This window comes from Neoarius graeffei, chromosome 12 (genome assembly GCF_027579695.1).
Source record: "Neoarius graeffei isolate fNeoGra1 chromosome 12, fNeoGra1.pri, whole genome shotgun sequence".
In the NCBI taxonomy this organism is placed as follows: Eukaryota; Metazoa; Chordata; class Actinopteri; order Siluriformes; family Ariidae; genus Neoarius; species Neoarius graeffei.
Window position 1 is genome coordinate 14443268 of NC_083580.1, and position 14552 is coordinate 14457819.

At 42.3% G+C, this 14552-nt stretch overlaps 1 protein-coding gene across 1 annotated transcript in view; it reads left to right on the forward strand.

The window, feature by feature from the left end:
- Positions 1–12822, forward strand: part of pnpla7a (patatin-like phospholipase domain containing 7a) — an 82885-nt gene extending 70063 nt beyond the window's left edge. The window contains exons 29-37 of the mRNA XM_060935564.1: positions 264–380; positions 477–546; positions 634–750; positions 1026–1174; positions 1270–1422; positions 6122–6238; positions 6827–6911; positions 7129–7244; positions 10915–12822. Coding sequence (XP_060791547.1) covers positions 264–380; positions 477–546; positions 634–750; positions 1026–1174; positions 1270–1422; positions 6122–6238; positions 6827–6911; positions 7129–7244; positions 10915–11049 — 1059 coding nt within the window. The 3' untranslated portion in view covers positions 11050–12822. The remainder of the gene's footprint in view (positions 1–263; positions 381–476; positions 547–633; positions 751–1025; positions 1175–1269; positions 1423–6121; positions 6239–6826; positions 6912–7128; positions 7245–10914) is intronic.
- Positions 12823–14552: the final 1730 nt, after the last annotated feature.

Here is a 14552-nt window from a genome sequence, read left to right on the forward strand (position 1 = left end):
TTCGTGAATTAATATATGGATCATTGGGAATTACTTTTTATGTTATAAAACATCGCCAAAGATGTCAAAAACGTGTCATCAGCACTTTAAGGTTTTTATTTGACTTGTATGAATTGCAGGTTGTGATTTTTACCACTGTTCACAAAACTGGAATGCCTATTTAAAGAAAAAAAAATTGCGGCTCCTTTGCTAAGCTTCAAAGACCCCACTTTGAGTAAGCATGTGTTGATTCACTGTCTCCTTCTTTTTACTTGTATTTAAAGGAGATGACTTCAGTTTTCAAAAAGATTTTGGATCTAACCTACCCCATCACCTCCATGTTCTCTGGAGCATCCTTTAACTCCAGCATCAATGCGGTCTTCAAAAATAAGCAAATCGAGGTAGGAGGGCATGCTGACTGGTCACAGATGCTTATAGAAATGGGTTTCGTATGAACCTCCACTAATTTTCTCTTTATCTTCTTTGATTCTTTGCAGGATCTGTGGATCCCTTATTTCAACATCACCACTGACATCACTGCTTCGACCATGAGAGTACACACTGACGGTTGGTTAGAATTCTGCTGGTTTGCCACCCACACCATTTTATTGAGTGGCCCAACATGAACCTCTTTTTCCCTCCTCTGTTTTTCAGGCTCTCTGTGGAGATATGTTCGTGCGAGCATGTCTCTGTCTGGTTATCTTCCTCCTCTGTGTGACCCCAAAGATGGACACCTTTTAATGGATGGAGGTTATATCAACAACCTGCCAGGTTCGTCTCTCCCAGTCCCATATATTTGAGTCTACGTTTGTTCATCTGTCTAATGGTTTTGATGTGGTATAAAATGCCCAGACTTACAAATGGAGGCTTTGCTCAGAATTGTGTTAGGATATTATTGATTTTGTTTCTTGCTCGTGTTAAATGTCACCGACACTGTTTTAGTCTTTATTTAATTTGAACTCGCCTGAAAGGTGTCGTCTGCTGCAGCATGTCCTTGGTGTTGTGCTTTATTGCCATGTTTTTTTTTTTTTTGTCTTGTGTTTTAGCTGATGTGGCACGGTCCATGGGAGCTAAAGTTGTGATAGCCATTGATGTGGGCAGCCAAGACGAAACCAATCTAACCAACTATGGAGATGCCTTATCTGGCTGGTGGCTGCTATGGAAACGGCTTAACCCTCTGGCAGAGAAAGTCAAAGTAAGGGCAACTGCAATTCAGCAAGGTGTAAAATAAAATTGAAATGACCTCTCCGGCCACTCATTTCACAGGGTTTTGCTTTCATGCATGTTTAGGTGTTGAACATGGCCGAGATCCAGTCTCGCCTAGCATACGTGTGCTGTGTGAGGCAGCTGGAACTGGTCAAGAACAGCGATTATTGTGAATACATCAGACCTCCCATCAACAGATATCGCACTCTGGAGTTCGGCAAGTTTGATGAAATTGCTGTGAGTGTCTTCCTGTGTGATTTTTCTTTATGTTCTAGCTTTCTTTTCTATCCAATCCAAACTCCTCCTCCCCAATTTTAGCCCCTCATTTGCTCTTTGGCTACATTAGGGATGCATTGATACCAGAGATGGACAGTAATGAAGTACATTTACTTGAGTACTGTACTTAAAGGCCATAGGCAATGGTCAGAGGTGAAATGTAGAATATCAATTTTATTGTCTAGAAGAACGACCCAAAAAGCGAATTCAATCTTCCTGGTGTCTAATTTGCACCCTAAAATTGAATAAAACGATTAAAATATACTGTTTGGCCCAATTTCTGAAGGTTTGTTTACATCTCACTTACAGTGGGGCAAAAAAGTATTTAGTCAGCCACCAATTGTGCAAGTTCTCCCACTTAAAAAGATGAGAGAGGCCTGTAATTTTCATCATAGGTACACTTCAACTATGAGAGACAGAATGGGGGGAAAGAATCCAGGAAATCACATTGCAGGATTTTTAATGAATTAATTCGTAAATTCCTCAGTAAAATAAGTATTTGGTCACCTACATACAAGCAAGATTTCTGGCTCTCACAGACCTGTAACAACTTCTTTAAGAGGCTCCTCTGTCCTCCACTCGTTACCTGTATTAATGGCACCTGTTTGAACTCGTTATCAGTATAAAAGACACCTGTCCACAACCTCAAACAGTCACACTCCAAACTCCACTATGGCCAAGACCAAAGAGCTGTCAAAGGACACCAGAAACAAAATTGTAGACCTGCACCAGGCTGGGAAGACTGAATCTGCAATAGGTAAGCAGCTTGGTGTGAAGAAATCAACTGTGGGAGCAATTATTAGAAAATGGAAGACATACAAGACCACTGATAATCTCCCTCGATCTGGGGCTCCACGCAAGATCTCACCCCGTGGGGTCAAAATGATCACAAGAATGGTGAGCAAAAATCCCAGAACCACACGAGGGGACCTAGTGAATGACCTGCAGAGAGCTGGGACCAAAGCAACAAAGGCTACCATCAGTAAGACACTACGCCGCCAGGGACTCAAATCCTGCAGTGCCAGACGTGTCCCCCTGCTTAAGCCGGTACATGTCCAGGCCCATCTGAAGTTTGCTAGAGAGCATTTGGATGATCCAGAAGAGGATTGGGAGAATGCCATATGGTCAGATGAAACCAAAATAGAACTTTTTGGTAAAAACTCAACTTGTCATGTTTGGAGGAGAAAGAATGCTGAGTTGCATCCAAAGAACACCATACCTACTGTGAAGCATGGGGGTGGAAACATCATGCTTTGGGGCTGTTTTTCTGCAAAGGGACCAAGACGACTGATCCATGTAAAGGAAAGAATGAATGGGGCCATGTATTGTGAGATTTTGAGTGAAAACCTCCTTCCATCAGCAAGGGCGTTGAAGATGAAACTTGGCTGGGTCTTTCAGCATGACAATGATCCCAAACACACTGCCCGGGCAACGAAGGAGTGGCTTTGTAAGAAGGTCCTGGAGTGGCCTAGCCAGTCTCCAGATCTCAACCCCATAGAAAATCTTTGGAGGGAGTTGAAAGTCCGTGTTGCCCAGCGACAGCCCCAAAACATCACTGCTCTAGAGGAGATCTGCATGGAGGAATGGGCCAAAATACCAGCAACAGTGTGTGAAAACCTCGTGAAGACTTACAGAAAATGTTTGACCTCTGTCATTGCCAACAAAGGGTATATAACAAAGTATTGAGATTAACTTTTGTTATTGACCAAATACTTATTTGCAAATAAATTCTTTAAAAATCAGACAATGTGATTTTCTGTTTTTTTTGTTTTGTTTGTTCTCATTTTGTCTCTCATAGTTGAGGTATACCTATGATGAAAATTACAGGCCTCTCTCATCTTTTTAAGTGGGAGAACTCGCACAATTGGTGACTGACTAAATACTTTTTTGCCCCACTGTATGTGCACCTTCACCGCCAGGGGACTGTCGTCGTGACGTCATTTAAGCCATACAGACTGGGAGCAATTCTGTGTTTACTTGCGAACCGAGCACACGTGTACGGACTTTGGTCGTGAGAGGTTGTGTAAAATGTCTGAAAGCTATAGCAATTTTGAAGTAGGAACTCCTCCAAATTGAATATCGAGAGGTGAAACCATACAATGTATGAACCTATGGCTCTTGCGAAGCACTTTGTGAATGTGGGTCACTGGTTTGACCGTGCAGCCTCGGAATTGGACAGCGACTCGGCCGACTCTGATCGCGGTGACCCCAGACCTCAACAAGACTCGCGCCCAAACGATTTATCCTGGTAGTTATGATAAATTCTTACTTTTGTTATAATGCTAAATAAGAGCCCTTTTGAAGAATAATTAAACCGCCCTCCCTAGTGGATATAGGGAACGATTACTTAACAGTGCGCCGGTAGGCCACATTAGCCTGCCATCCGTGGCATTATACTATTTATAGCCTACTCTAAGCGAGGAAATGTCCCTTTGTCTCATTTCCATAATGATTGTACAGGATTCCTCAGGATTCTTGACTTGTCAATTGCAAGCAAAAGTAAAAATGTTTACCTCCAATCTTCTCCTTTTTGCTTGAGCGTTGCTGCTCCGTTTCCTCTTTGACTGCTTGATTTTTGTTTCATGTGCACAATCCACTCTCTCTACCTCTTCTCCTCTTTCGGAAAAAGCCAACCCTCTGGCTTCACGTGCACAATCCGCTCTCTCTGCCTCATCTCCTCTTTTGGAAAAAGCCAATCCACTCTCTCTGCCTCTTCTCCTCTTTCGGAAAAAGCCAACCCTCTGGCTTCACGTGCACAATCCACTCTCTCTGCCTCATCTCCTCTTTTGGAAAAAGCCAATCCACTCTCTCTGCCTCTTCTCCTGTCTTGGAAAAAGGTAAAAACTTCTTCCTGAACCGGTCCCATTGTTACAGTTCACTGCACAACAATAAGGCAGGGTTTTTCTTTGGAAATTCCTGAACGCACGTCTGCACTCAAGCTGAACGGCAATGTAAGTAAACTGAAGTGGACTCAACTCAAGCGGTTTTGTTTGTCTTGAATGACGTCACGCACCTAGTGGTCACGAAAATCACCGAACAGAAATTCGCCGCGATCCGCACTAACTTATTTTAATTATTACTTATTAACAATACTTCTTGGGACCAGAAGATTACAGAGGGTTTTTTAACATGTAGTTTCAAATGTGCATAAATTGAAAACCTTTGCCTATGACCCCTTTTAAGTACACTTGAGTATCTGTACTTTACTTGATTTTATTATTTTTATTTATTTTTTATTTTTTTTTTTTTGGAAACTTATGACTTTAACTTCACTACATTTGAAAGGCAAATATCATACTTTTCACTCCACTACATTTTCTATCAAGGTCCTCGTTACTATGACGCAGCTTTGAAAGTGGATGTTTTTTCTTTTCTTTTCTAAAACGTGATTGGTTTTTTCGCAGGCGACACTGAGACAGCCAATCACTAGGGTCACGTCACGCCCATAGACTGTATAAATTCAAACTCGATGATTTCTCAGCAGCGTTATTTAACTTGATCAGTTGATGGCTGAATGGAAGGAGGCGGTTCTTCTGGGGAATAATGCACGCACCCATGGCCATACCTAGAACCCATGTTTCAGTTTACTGAAAGGATTAAAGATTCATTTCGTTTGAAACGTTTGCTTTGTTTGCCGAAAACGAACCACATCACAGTCTACAAAAACTCTCCATCCAACCTGCGGAAGCATATTGAGGTATGTAAACGTTTTATTCCAAGAGAAAGCTTGTAATAATGTTGTCTGTGCTTTTAGAGCGAGCGATAACGTTGCAATAGCTATGCAGTCTGGTTAGTCAAATGACTTTTTATGGATTCTCCTGCCAAGTTGCCATCGCCTTGTCCACGGCTAACGTTTACACATAGCTAGTTAACCTGGACACTGTTAATTAACATGTAAAAAGAGAGTTACGCTAACATGAATAACGTTAACTTATCTGAAGTCCTTTCAGAAATGTTTTAGCATAATCTTGCCAAATAAACAGAATGTAGAAATCTTTCTTTTCTAGTAGCGTTAGCTACCCACTATGGTTTCGAGTTTGAAAAGAGCTTTAAAGCATTTAGGCTACTAGGCTTATTTTTCAAAAGGTAGGAGTTGATTTTAAATGAAGTGGATCAAGTAGGATCTTCTCCGTATGTAGTGGAGAAGAGCGAGGTGGGTGTGGTGGGTTTTTTTTCCCTTTCTTTCTTCTGTTCTGTACAGTTGCAATTAAAGTACGTTTCTGTTTTCATTGCATCAGAATCCACTGTTTTCAAAAACAATATAGTCCTGGGGAGGTGTTTTCACTGGTGCTGGCATTTGCTTCAGCATGGCTTGCTGCTGTGTGTTCCTAGCTATGCTGATGTTTTATCAGGTTGCTTGTATTGTAGAAAGATGCCGTAGTCGCTCCTCTTGGCGTTTTCATCGAGCAGTCTGCTGTTCTTGCATATAAATATGTCCACATCGCTGTCATTTTGTGCCATTTGTTGTTTAATGCGTCGATGCACACATCGCATCATACCATGTGGGTGTCGCATTGATTTTTACAAGTGCAAGTAAATAAGCACAGTATTAGGCTGATTGTCTGTATCGGTGCATCCCTAGTTATAACGTTAGCCAGCACAGCATGCAGGAAGGCCTGTCCTGTCTGATCTACTGCACGTGTCCTCACTGTGTTGACAGGAGGTGGGCTACCAGCACGGGAAGACCGTGTTTGACGTGTGGTGCAGGAGCGGAGTGGTGGAGAAGATGCTGAAGGACAGGCGCCAAGAGGAGTTCTACAACACCAACAGGAACAATGTGAGTAATTGATCAGATCCATGTTCTTAAGACCAGCATAAGAAATCTCACAGCTGCTCACCGGGCGGTGAAATGTTGCCTTGGAGATGACCCAGGCTACTGAGACTGGGCATGAGGCCTCTCGTCTCATGTCGCAGCTCGACTGTGAAGGCAAAATATGCGCCGTCATGACAGCAGACACCACTATACAAGAACAATGTGTCATTTTCTTCTTTAAAAAAAAAAAGATATATGAAGCATCTGGTCCCAAGCGGTCATGAGTTCAAATCCCAGTGTCTCAAATCTGTCAGTTTTGGGCCAGTAAACAAGGACATTACCGCCTCAACTTGCTCATCTGTAACTTGTCTTAGTTGTAGGTCACTTTGGATAAAAAGCACGAGTCAAAGTAGTAGAATGTATTTTTAAAAAAACCAAAAAAGTTAAATATTCTTCAGAGTGAATCGTGGAAGTAGTTCTGGAACGGACAGGACGATACTTCGAGTCCTCTGTGAAGACCTTTCAGCTGATGTTTTGTGTCAGGTGTGAATTATAGGTCAGTGGAGTTGGTTCAGCAGTTGGATCATATCATCCATTTGATCTTTCTTTTAGATGGTGACTTGTCCAAACGCCTCCTTCACTGACCTGGCAGAGATCGTGTCTCGTATTGAACCTGTCAAACAAGCACTTATGGATGGTAAGTGGGAGAGAGAGATTGAGAGAATGTTAAAGAGACCTTCGGGTATTCGTGGTGCTTTTTGATGGACTGCTTTAAGGGGTTTGGCATGTCTCTCTCGAGTTGGCATACTGTGCAGCAAATTGATCTTCACTGAGTGGAGAATGTAATGTAAAATTTGATTATGTAAAAGAACCATAAGCTACATAACTTGCCTCTGTGTCTCTCTCTCTCTCAGAGGAGTCAGACTATCACACTGATTATGAGGAGGAGCAGGTGGGAAGTGCTCTGTCTGACATAGAACCCACCCACCACTGCAGTGAGCACACAGAGGAGGAACTGACTGCTGATACTGTGTGTATCCACAACCACACCTCCCTTATTTTACACTCGCTCAATTTTGGCATTGGAATAAGTATGCTCTAAGGGCTGGTGGTAATATGACAGCGTCTACAGTAGTTCTTAAAATAGACTACGTTAGGGCTGTCTGAACATATTTCCCTGTTCAAGGAATACAAAAGTTTAAAAAAAAAAAAAAAAGCATGCATGTGTTCGAGTCCATGTTTTACTCTTAGTTGAAATGCGCATCCTGAACTTTTTGGCTAAATGAGTATTGTCACTTAATATAGAATGCGACTCCAAATAAATTGAATTCATGTTGGACTTTATTTTGCATTATTTTAGCTCTATCAGTTTTTTTTTTTTTTTAAATTGGATAGAATATTAATAAAATTAGATGGAATAAAATAGAAAATTCACTTTTATATGCTTGCTTCTGTGGCTGAATCTCAAAAAATGCATTTAGTGCAAATTACCCTATACAGTAGGTATACCCTACAAAGTGAGCGTTGTTTAGTGAATAAGAAGTCCTTTTGGAATTAGATCTGACCGGAGGTGCTTAAAGCTGTACTGTCTTTCAGATTTTTCAAGTGTAGGTCATAAGAATTTTCCTCGACACCCGATTATTTTTGTTTAGTGGACTGAAAGCTACTGAATTCAAATCAGACTTCCAGTTTTATTAGTTTAAAAAAAAATGGAACAACTAATGAATTTAGGGACACATGGCCCTAAATTCTCCGCTATTTATTTATTTTTTCTTGCTTCACTGTGACGCAATACAAGATACGGCGTCATGCATGACGTGGTGGGCTTTCCCCGTTCACGCAAGGCATTGTGGGATAGAGATTTGAAACAGGAGAGAACAATGGAGGATGTGAGTGTGCGACTGAAACGTGAAAGACCGACTACAGTGACGGAAAGGTGAGAAGAAAAGGCGCATATTTTATTTACCAGCTGGGAGGTCCGTATGGTGAAATACTGTACCGTGGCCGAGGTCTTGAAAGTACTGAGCGAGGCCCTCTGGGCCTCGGTCAGTATTCAAGGCCGAGGTCACGGTATTTCACGATACGGACTGACCTTAAGCTGGTAAATAATATATTTATTTATTTTCTTTACCAAATTCTAACAGAAAACGAGAGCGCCCGAAAGGGAAAACCGAGCCGAGGCGAGCCGCCGTTTTGAATCCTCATTCACGGCTGTAATGCAAATTGCTTCCTCCTCGGTATACAAGTGCACTTCCATGGCAGGAAAAAATTACATTTTGCCGCCTATGTAGTCCCCTATTTATACAAATAGGAGTCATTCAGGATTCAGCCATGTTTTTGCTTGGCGTTGGCAACAGTTACAGGTTTTTAGCTTTCTCCTGAAATGTTTTCTTTTATTTCTTCTTCCTCAGGGTAGTAAAACTTGCTTTCGCTGTGAAGACTGTTATCCATGCTGTAAAATTAATGCTATTCTCCTGAGAAATGCTGGCAAAAATTAAGATTTTTGATAATCTTATAAATAAATCTTATATAAAAACAAGGTAAATGTCGACAAAAAATGCTATTATGTTTGTTGCTGTCAACGAGCGAGTCGTCACCAGAGGTCCGTAACTGGGGTCCGTATCGTAGGATACGGACCCGCTCGCCAGCCAATCAGAGCGCAGGATTTGATGGAAACCGGGCTGCGAAAAAAATAAGTTGTCATTTGTGAAGGAAAGGAAACGCAGGACCAAATTAATACATATCAGCGGTAAGTGAGCACCTCCGGTGTGATCATCTGTTCGTTTAGCAACAAAATGATGTAACAGTCAGTGCACGGTCAAAGGTAAACCTGCGCATGCGCACACGGACTTCGTCTGTCTGCTTGACTGCGTGAAGCGAGCGACTTCATGCACATTATTTGCTTGGGAATCCCCTCAAATTAAATAACTTCCCAGCCACAGAATGGCCTGATATTTTGAGATATTACAGAAATAAACAGATCACAACAACCAAATTTCAGAAGGAACTAAATTTCACTGATTTTTCTGAACTCGAAAGACCGTCTAGCTTTAAAATTAAAATATTCTGCGAAAAAAGTTAAGTCACCAAAGACACTTAAAATCTAGGTAATTGTGTGGCGGCCTGGGAAAACTCTTGAGATCGTGAATAAATTTTTTTTTTTCTCTCAACCACAAAGTTCTAGCACTTCATTTTTTTTTCAATTATAAATGTCTAGTTACTTGCAAAATTGATGAGGGAGAAAAATGCTTTTAATGATTTAAATCTGACTCCACTGATGCACACCAACACAATAATTTTCTAAAATCAAATTCATTTAAAGGTCCCATGGCATGAAATTTTCACTTTCTGAGGTTTTTTAACATTAAAATGAGTTCCTCTGACCCTCTTAAGTCACCCCAGTGGGTTTCATAATGTGTAAACCAAACTATGCCCAACATTTGAGAATGGCGTGTCAAAACAGTGCGTTGATAAGCTCTTCCCTTTACTACGTCAGCAAGGGAGATGATTCCCCCCCCCCCCCCCCTGGATTCCCACCCACTGTATGGATTGCCCGCCCAGTTGTAGTGAGGAGACCATAGAGGACACAACAACATGGCATCACCTAAGCGAGCGAAACATGGAAATTGCGCTGTACATGGATGTGACAACACAGAAAAGAGTCTGTTTTTACTGCCGACGGGAGAGCCCCTGAAGACGCAGTGGCTTAATTTTATTTACTTCAATAATACGCCGTCGAGTCTACCTAAGACGGTGTATGTTTGTCGGAAGCATTTTCCTGAGGAATGTTTCCACAACTTGGGACAGTACAGGGCAGGTTTTGCACATCAACTGTCACTGAAGCCTGGGTCCGTACCAAGCATCCCTGCCGCATCAGCCACAAACACCGAACAAGTAAGTGTATAACTGGTCATTTTGCCGTGTTTTAAAATCGGTGCGTTAGCCTAGCAATGGCTACATTAGCTGTGCAGCTAACCGCTTCCTGCAGTTAGCCAGGTAATCTGTGCTACAAAACTAAAGAGCATGCAGCATGCTCTGTTAAACTGAGTTTAGTCTGGAAATTGACTGTAACTTATGAGCTTATGTTTGACTATTGCTCCGCAATGCATGTCTTCTGTTGGATAAGCGATATGTTGCTGTAGTTGCTGCTTCTATCCTCTTTGGTTATGGAGTGCGTGTTCAAGCCTAGGGTATTATACGTTCGTAAACTACCACTCCGAACACTCTCACTCTCTGTGTCACGTTGAGTTTACGAAAGGAGTCCGAGGGAGAACGGGGTTTTGTCTTAGCAGCGTGGCTACAGGCGCTGATAGCAGCGAGTATGTGCACGCGCAGCTTGGTCAAGCCCCTCCCCCTCCCCCCATGGCCCGCCCCCACCCTCTACCCTTCCCCGCCTCCTGCTTCTCATTAGCAAAACGACGCACTGGGAAAAGCGCTGAAATGGGGCTTTCTCCCAGGAGGCTATATTTACGTGCCGAGGGTTCATTTCGAGAAAGGCTGCGGATATAACATCCGGAAACCTCCACGAGCCCGTTTAAAGCATCAACAAACCACCATGCCATGGGACCTTTAATAAATAAAAATAAAATAAATATGACCTTGAAAACTGCATCGTATTTACTCCTCTTTATTCATAGCCTACTATGAACGAATATATTTGATAACTCCTAACGTTTCTTAACATGCTGTGTCTTTTTCAGGATGAAGAGCTGGAAAGGGTTCACAATCATCTTAATTCAGAAGACTCGAGTGGAGTATGTTCTTTTCAGCTACAGCACACAGCAAGCCCTCATAACTCTCAGGCTCTAAGAGCCAGAAAGGTGTGCCAAGACTGACCGGTCAGCCATGACCTCTGACCTCTGTCCTCCTACTGTTGGGCTGGACTAAGACCAACACTTAACATTCCCAAAATGTCCCTTTTGGTTGCCGCTTCTTATCTACAGTAGGATTTATGAAGAATTGGGACATTTGGTCATAAATGCATTGGCTGTCAGACAGGCATGGGCAGATTTTATATTTTATAAGGAATATAACGACCTGCACCTCATGCTGTGTCGGAGCAGGAAGTAATGTCTAGCGGGAGATTTGCATAACCAACACTCTCTTCCCCGATCACTGTGAATCATTTAAGGGCAGCATCCTCAAAGCACAAATGAAAGGACTGCTCAACCTGCTCATTATTTAAAGATCACTCACTCGTCACTTTGTAACAGCATGTTGGAGCAGAACCATTTATTTATGAACATCTTAGCTGTTACAGATGCTGTTTTACAGCCCAGCTTTGGAGTATTGAGGTATTTCGTGTACATTTTTACTTTTAACCACTACGTTACAAATACACCGCAGTGAAAGCACAGGTATAGCCGAAGACCATTTCAGATTCGACAGAGCTGTCCGCATGAAGTCATAATTGCCTGGGTGTTTCAATACAACGTCTCTCGGATCAGGGCTGTAGCTTGTCCGAAGTCCGACACAACCCGCATATAATGTGAAGTTTGCCGCATCCTCCAAAAGCAAGCCTATCAATGCAATTTTTTTTTTCTACATTTATGTAATCGTTTTGCGAGATGTTTTATGTCTTCAGCAGTGCCTTTGCTCTCACTCTTCTTGATGCAAGTAAGACGAGAGCATTCACGTCTGATTCCCTTCTACCAATGAGTCTAAACATACTAACAGTCTAATCTTACACGTCCACCAAGTATAGCTGTTTTGTTGTTGTTTTCTTAAATACCACTGTGCTGTAACTGTAATGACTGAAGACGTGCACGGAAAACGCACTTCGCTGCCTTAATTTTGCACTCCTGGCCAATTTGACATTTTTAAAATCGTCACATTTAGTGTGCAAATGGTGTTAGTCACAAATTGTACAACCATGAAGAGTCTTTGACATTTACTTACAAATGTGCACTCTTCCATGCAGTCTATGGAAGAAATGTCGATTCAGTATGAAGGAGGATTTTGGTGCTGCTAGGAAAGTGAGGATTCAGTTATTTGACAAACTAATATGTGAGACACTAATTAAACTAATAAAGTGCACTTAGCTTATCTTTTGGTTTCTTAATGAAAAATGATTGTATATTGCAGTATTTTTTTTTCCAATCTTCTGACCTGTCTATAGGAGACATTTGTAATACTTTTTTTTATATTATGATCATTTTTTTTTTTCTAACGAGATCCAAATTATGAATGTCTTACAGCAGGAACATATTTGCTTAACATGCTGAAATGGCACTCCAGGAGCCATATTATCCCAGTGTTATTTATGAAGGTGAGTATCTGAGTTCTGTGAAAGTCAGTGGGCATATTCGCTAATGGAAACCTGAAGGGCTTTCATCACTGTCTATATTGATTAAAGCTGATAATGCAGGCTGTTGTATTTTATGGATTACATGACTGAGATGTAAAGCAAGACACTTATGAAATTAAATGAGTGGTTGATTGTTATTACAAGATTATAGCAGTGTAGCGGGGGTGTAACTCCATGACACTGTGTTTCTATGTTGAGTTTTTCGAATATTTGTATCTCTGTATTTATCACACAGAATTGGTGGGGCTTAAGCCAGAAGTGGATTATTATTATTATTATTAATAAAAACTGAATACTACCACCATGCTTGGAAAACACTCTTGGGGGGGATTCTCATCTCATCTCATTATCTCTAGCCGCTTTATCCTGTTCTACAGGGTCGCAGGCAAGCTGGAGCCTATCCCAGCTGACTACGGGCGAAAGGCGGGGTACACCCTGGACAAGTCGCCAGGTCATCACAGGGCTGACACATAGACACAGACAACCATTCGCACTCACATTCACACCTACGGTCAATTTAGAGTCACCAGTTAACCTAACCTGCATGTCTTTGGACTGTGGGGGAAACCCACGCGGACACGGGGAGAACATGCAAACTCCGCACAGAAAGGCCCTCGCCGGCCACGGGGTTCGAACCCGGACCTTCTTGTTGTGAGGCGACAGCGCTAACCACTACACCACCGTGCCGCCCGGGGGGGATTCTACCTGTATAAATTGCAGCACTGTCAGCATGATGTGTGAATTCTGTTTCTTCCAGTTCCTCAACTTGAGTTTATACAGTGGGGCAAAAAAGTATTTAGTCAGCCACCAATTGTGCAAGTTCTCTCACTTAAAAAAGATGAGAGAAGCCTGTAATTTTCATCATAGGTACACTTCAACTATGAGAGACAGAATGGGGGGAAAGAATCCAGGAAATCACATTGTAGGATTTTTAATGAATTAATTGGTAAATTCCTCGGTAAAATAAGTATTTGGTCACCTACAAACAAGCAAGATTTCTGGCTCTCACAGACCTGTAACTTCTTCTTTAAGAGGCTCCTCTGTCCTCCACTCGTTACCTGTATTAATGGCACCTGTTTGAACTCGTTATCAGTATAAAAGACACCTGTCCACAACCTCAAACAGTCACACTCCAAACTCCACTATGGCCAAGACCAAAGAGCTGTCAAAGGACACCAGAAACAAAATTGTAGACCTGCACCAGGCTGGGAAGACTGAATCTGCAATAGGTAAGCAGCTTGGTGTGAAGAAATCAACTGTGGGAGCAATTATTAGAAAATGGAAGACATACAAGACCACTGATAATCTCCCTCGATCTGGGGCTCCATGCAAGATCTCACCCCGTGGGGTCAAAATGATCACAAGAACGGTGAGCAAAAATCCCAGAACCACACGGGGGGACCTAGTGAATGACCTGCAGAGGGCTGGGACCAAAGTAACAAAGGCTACCATCAGTAAGACACTACGCCGCCAGGGACTCAAATCCTGCAGTGCCAGACGTGTCCCCCTGCTTAAGCCAGTACATGTCCAGGCCCGTCTGAAGTTTGCTAGAGAGCATTTGGATGATCCAGAAGAGGATTGGGAGAATGTCATATGGTCAGATGAAACCAAAATAGAACTTTTTGGTAAAAACTCAACTTGTTGTGTTTGGAGGAGAAAGAATGCTGAATTGCATCCAAAGAACACCATACCTACTGTGAAGCATGGGGGTGGAAACATCATGCTTTGGGGCTGTTTTTCTGCAAAGGGCCCAGGACGACTGATCCGTGTAAAGGAAAGAATGAATGGGGCCATGTATCGTGAGATTTTGAATGAAAACCTCCTTCCATCAGCAAGGGCATTGAAGATGAAACGTGGCTGGGTCTTTCAGCATGACAATGATCCCAAACACCGCCCGGGCAACGAAGGAGTGGCTTCGTAAGAAGCATTTCAAGGTCCTGGAGTGGCCTAGCCAGTCCAGATCTCAACCCCATAGAAAATCTTTGGAGGGAGTTGAAAGTCCGTGTTGCCCAGCGACAGCCCCAAAACATC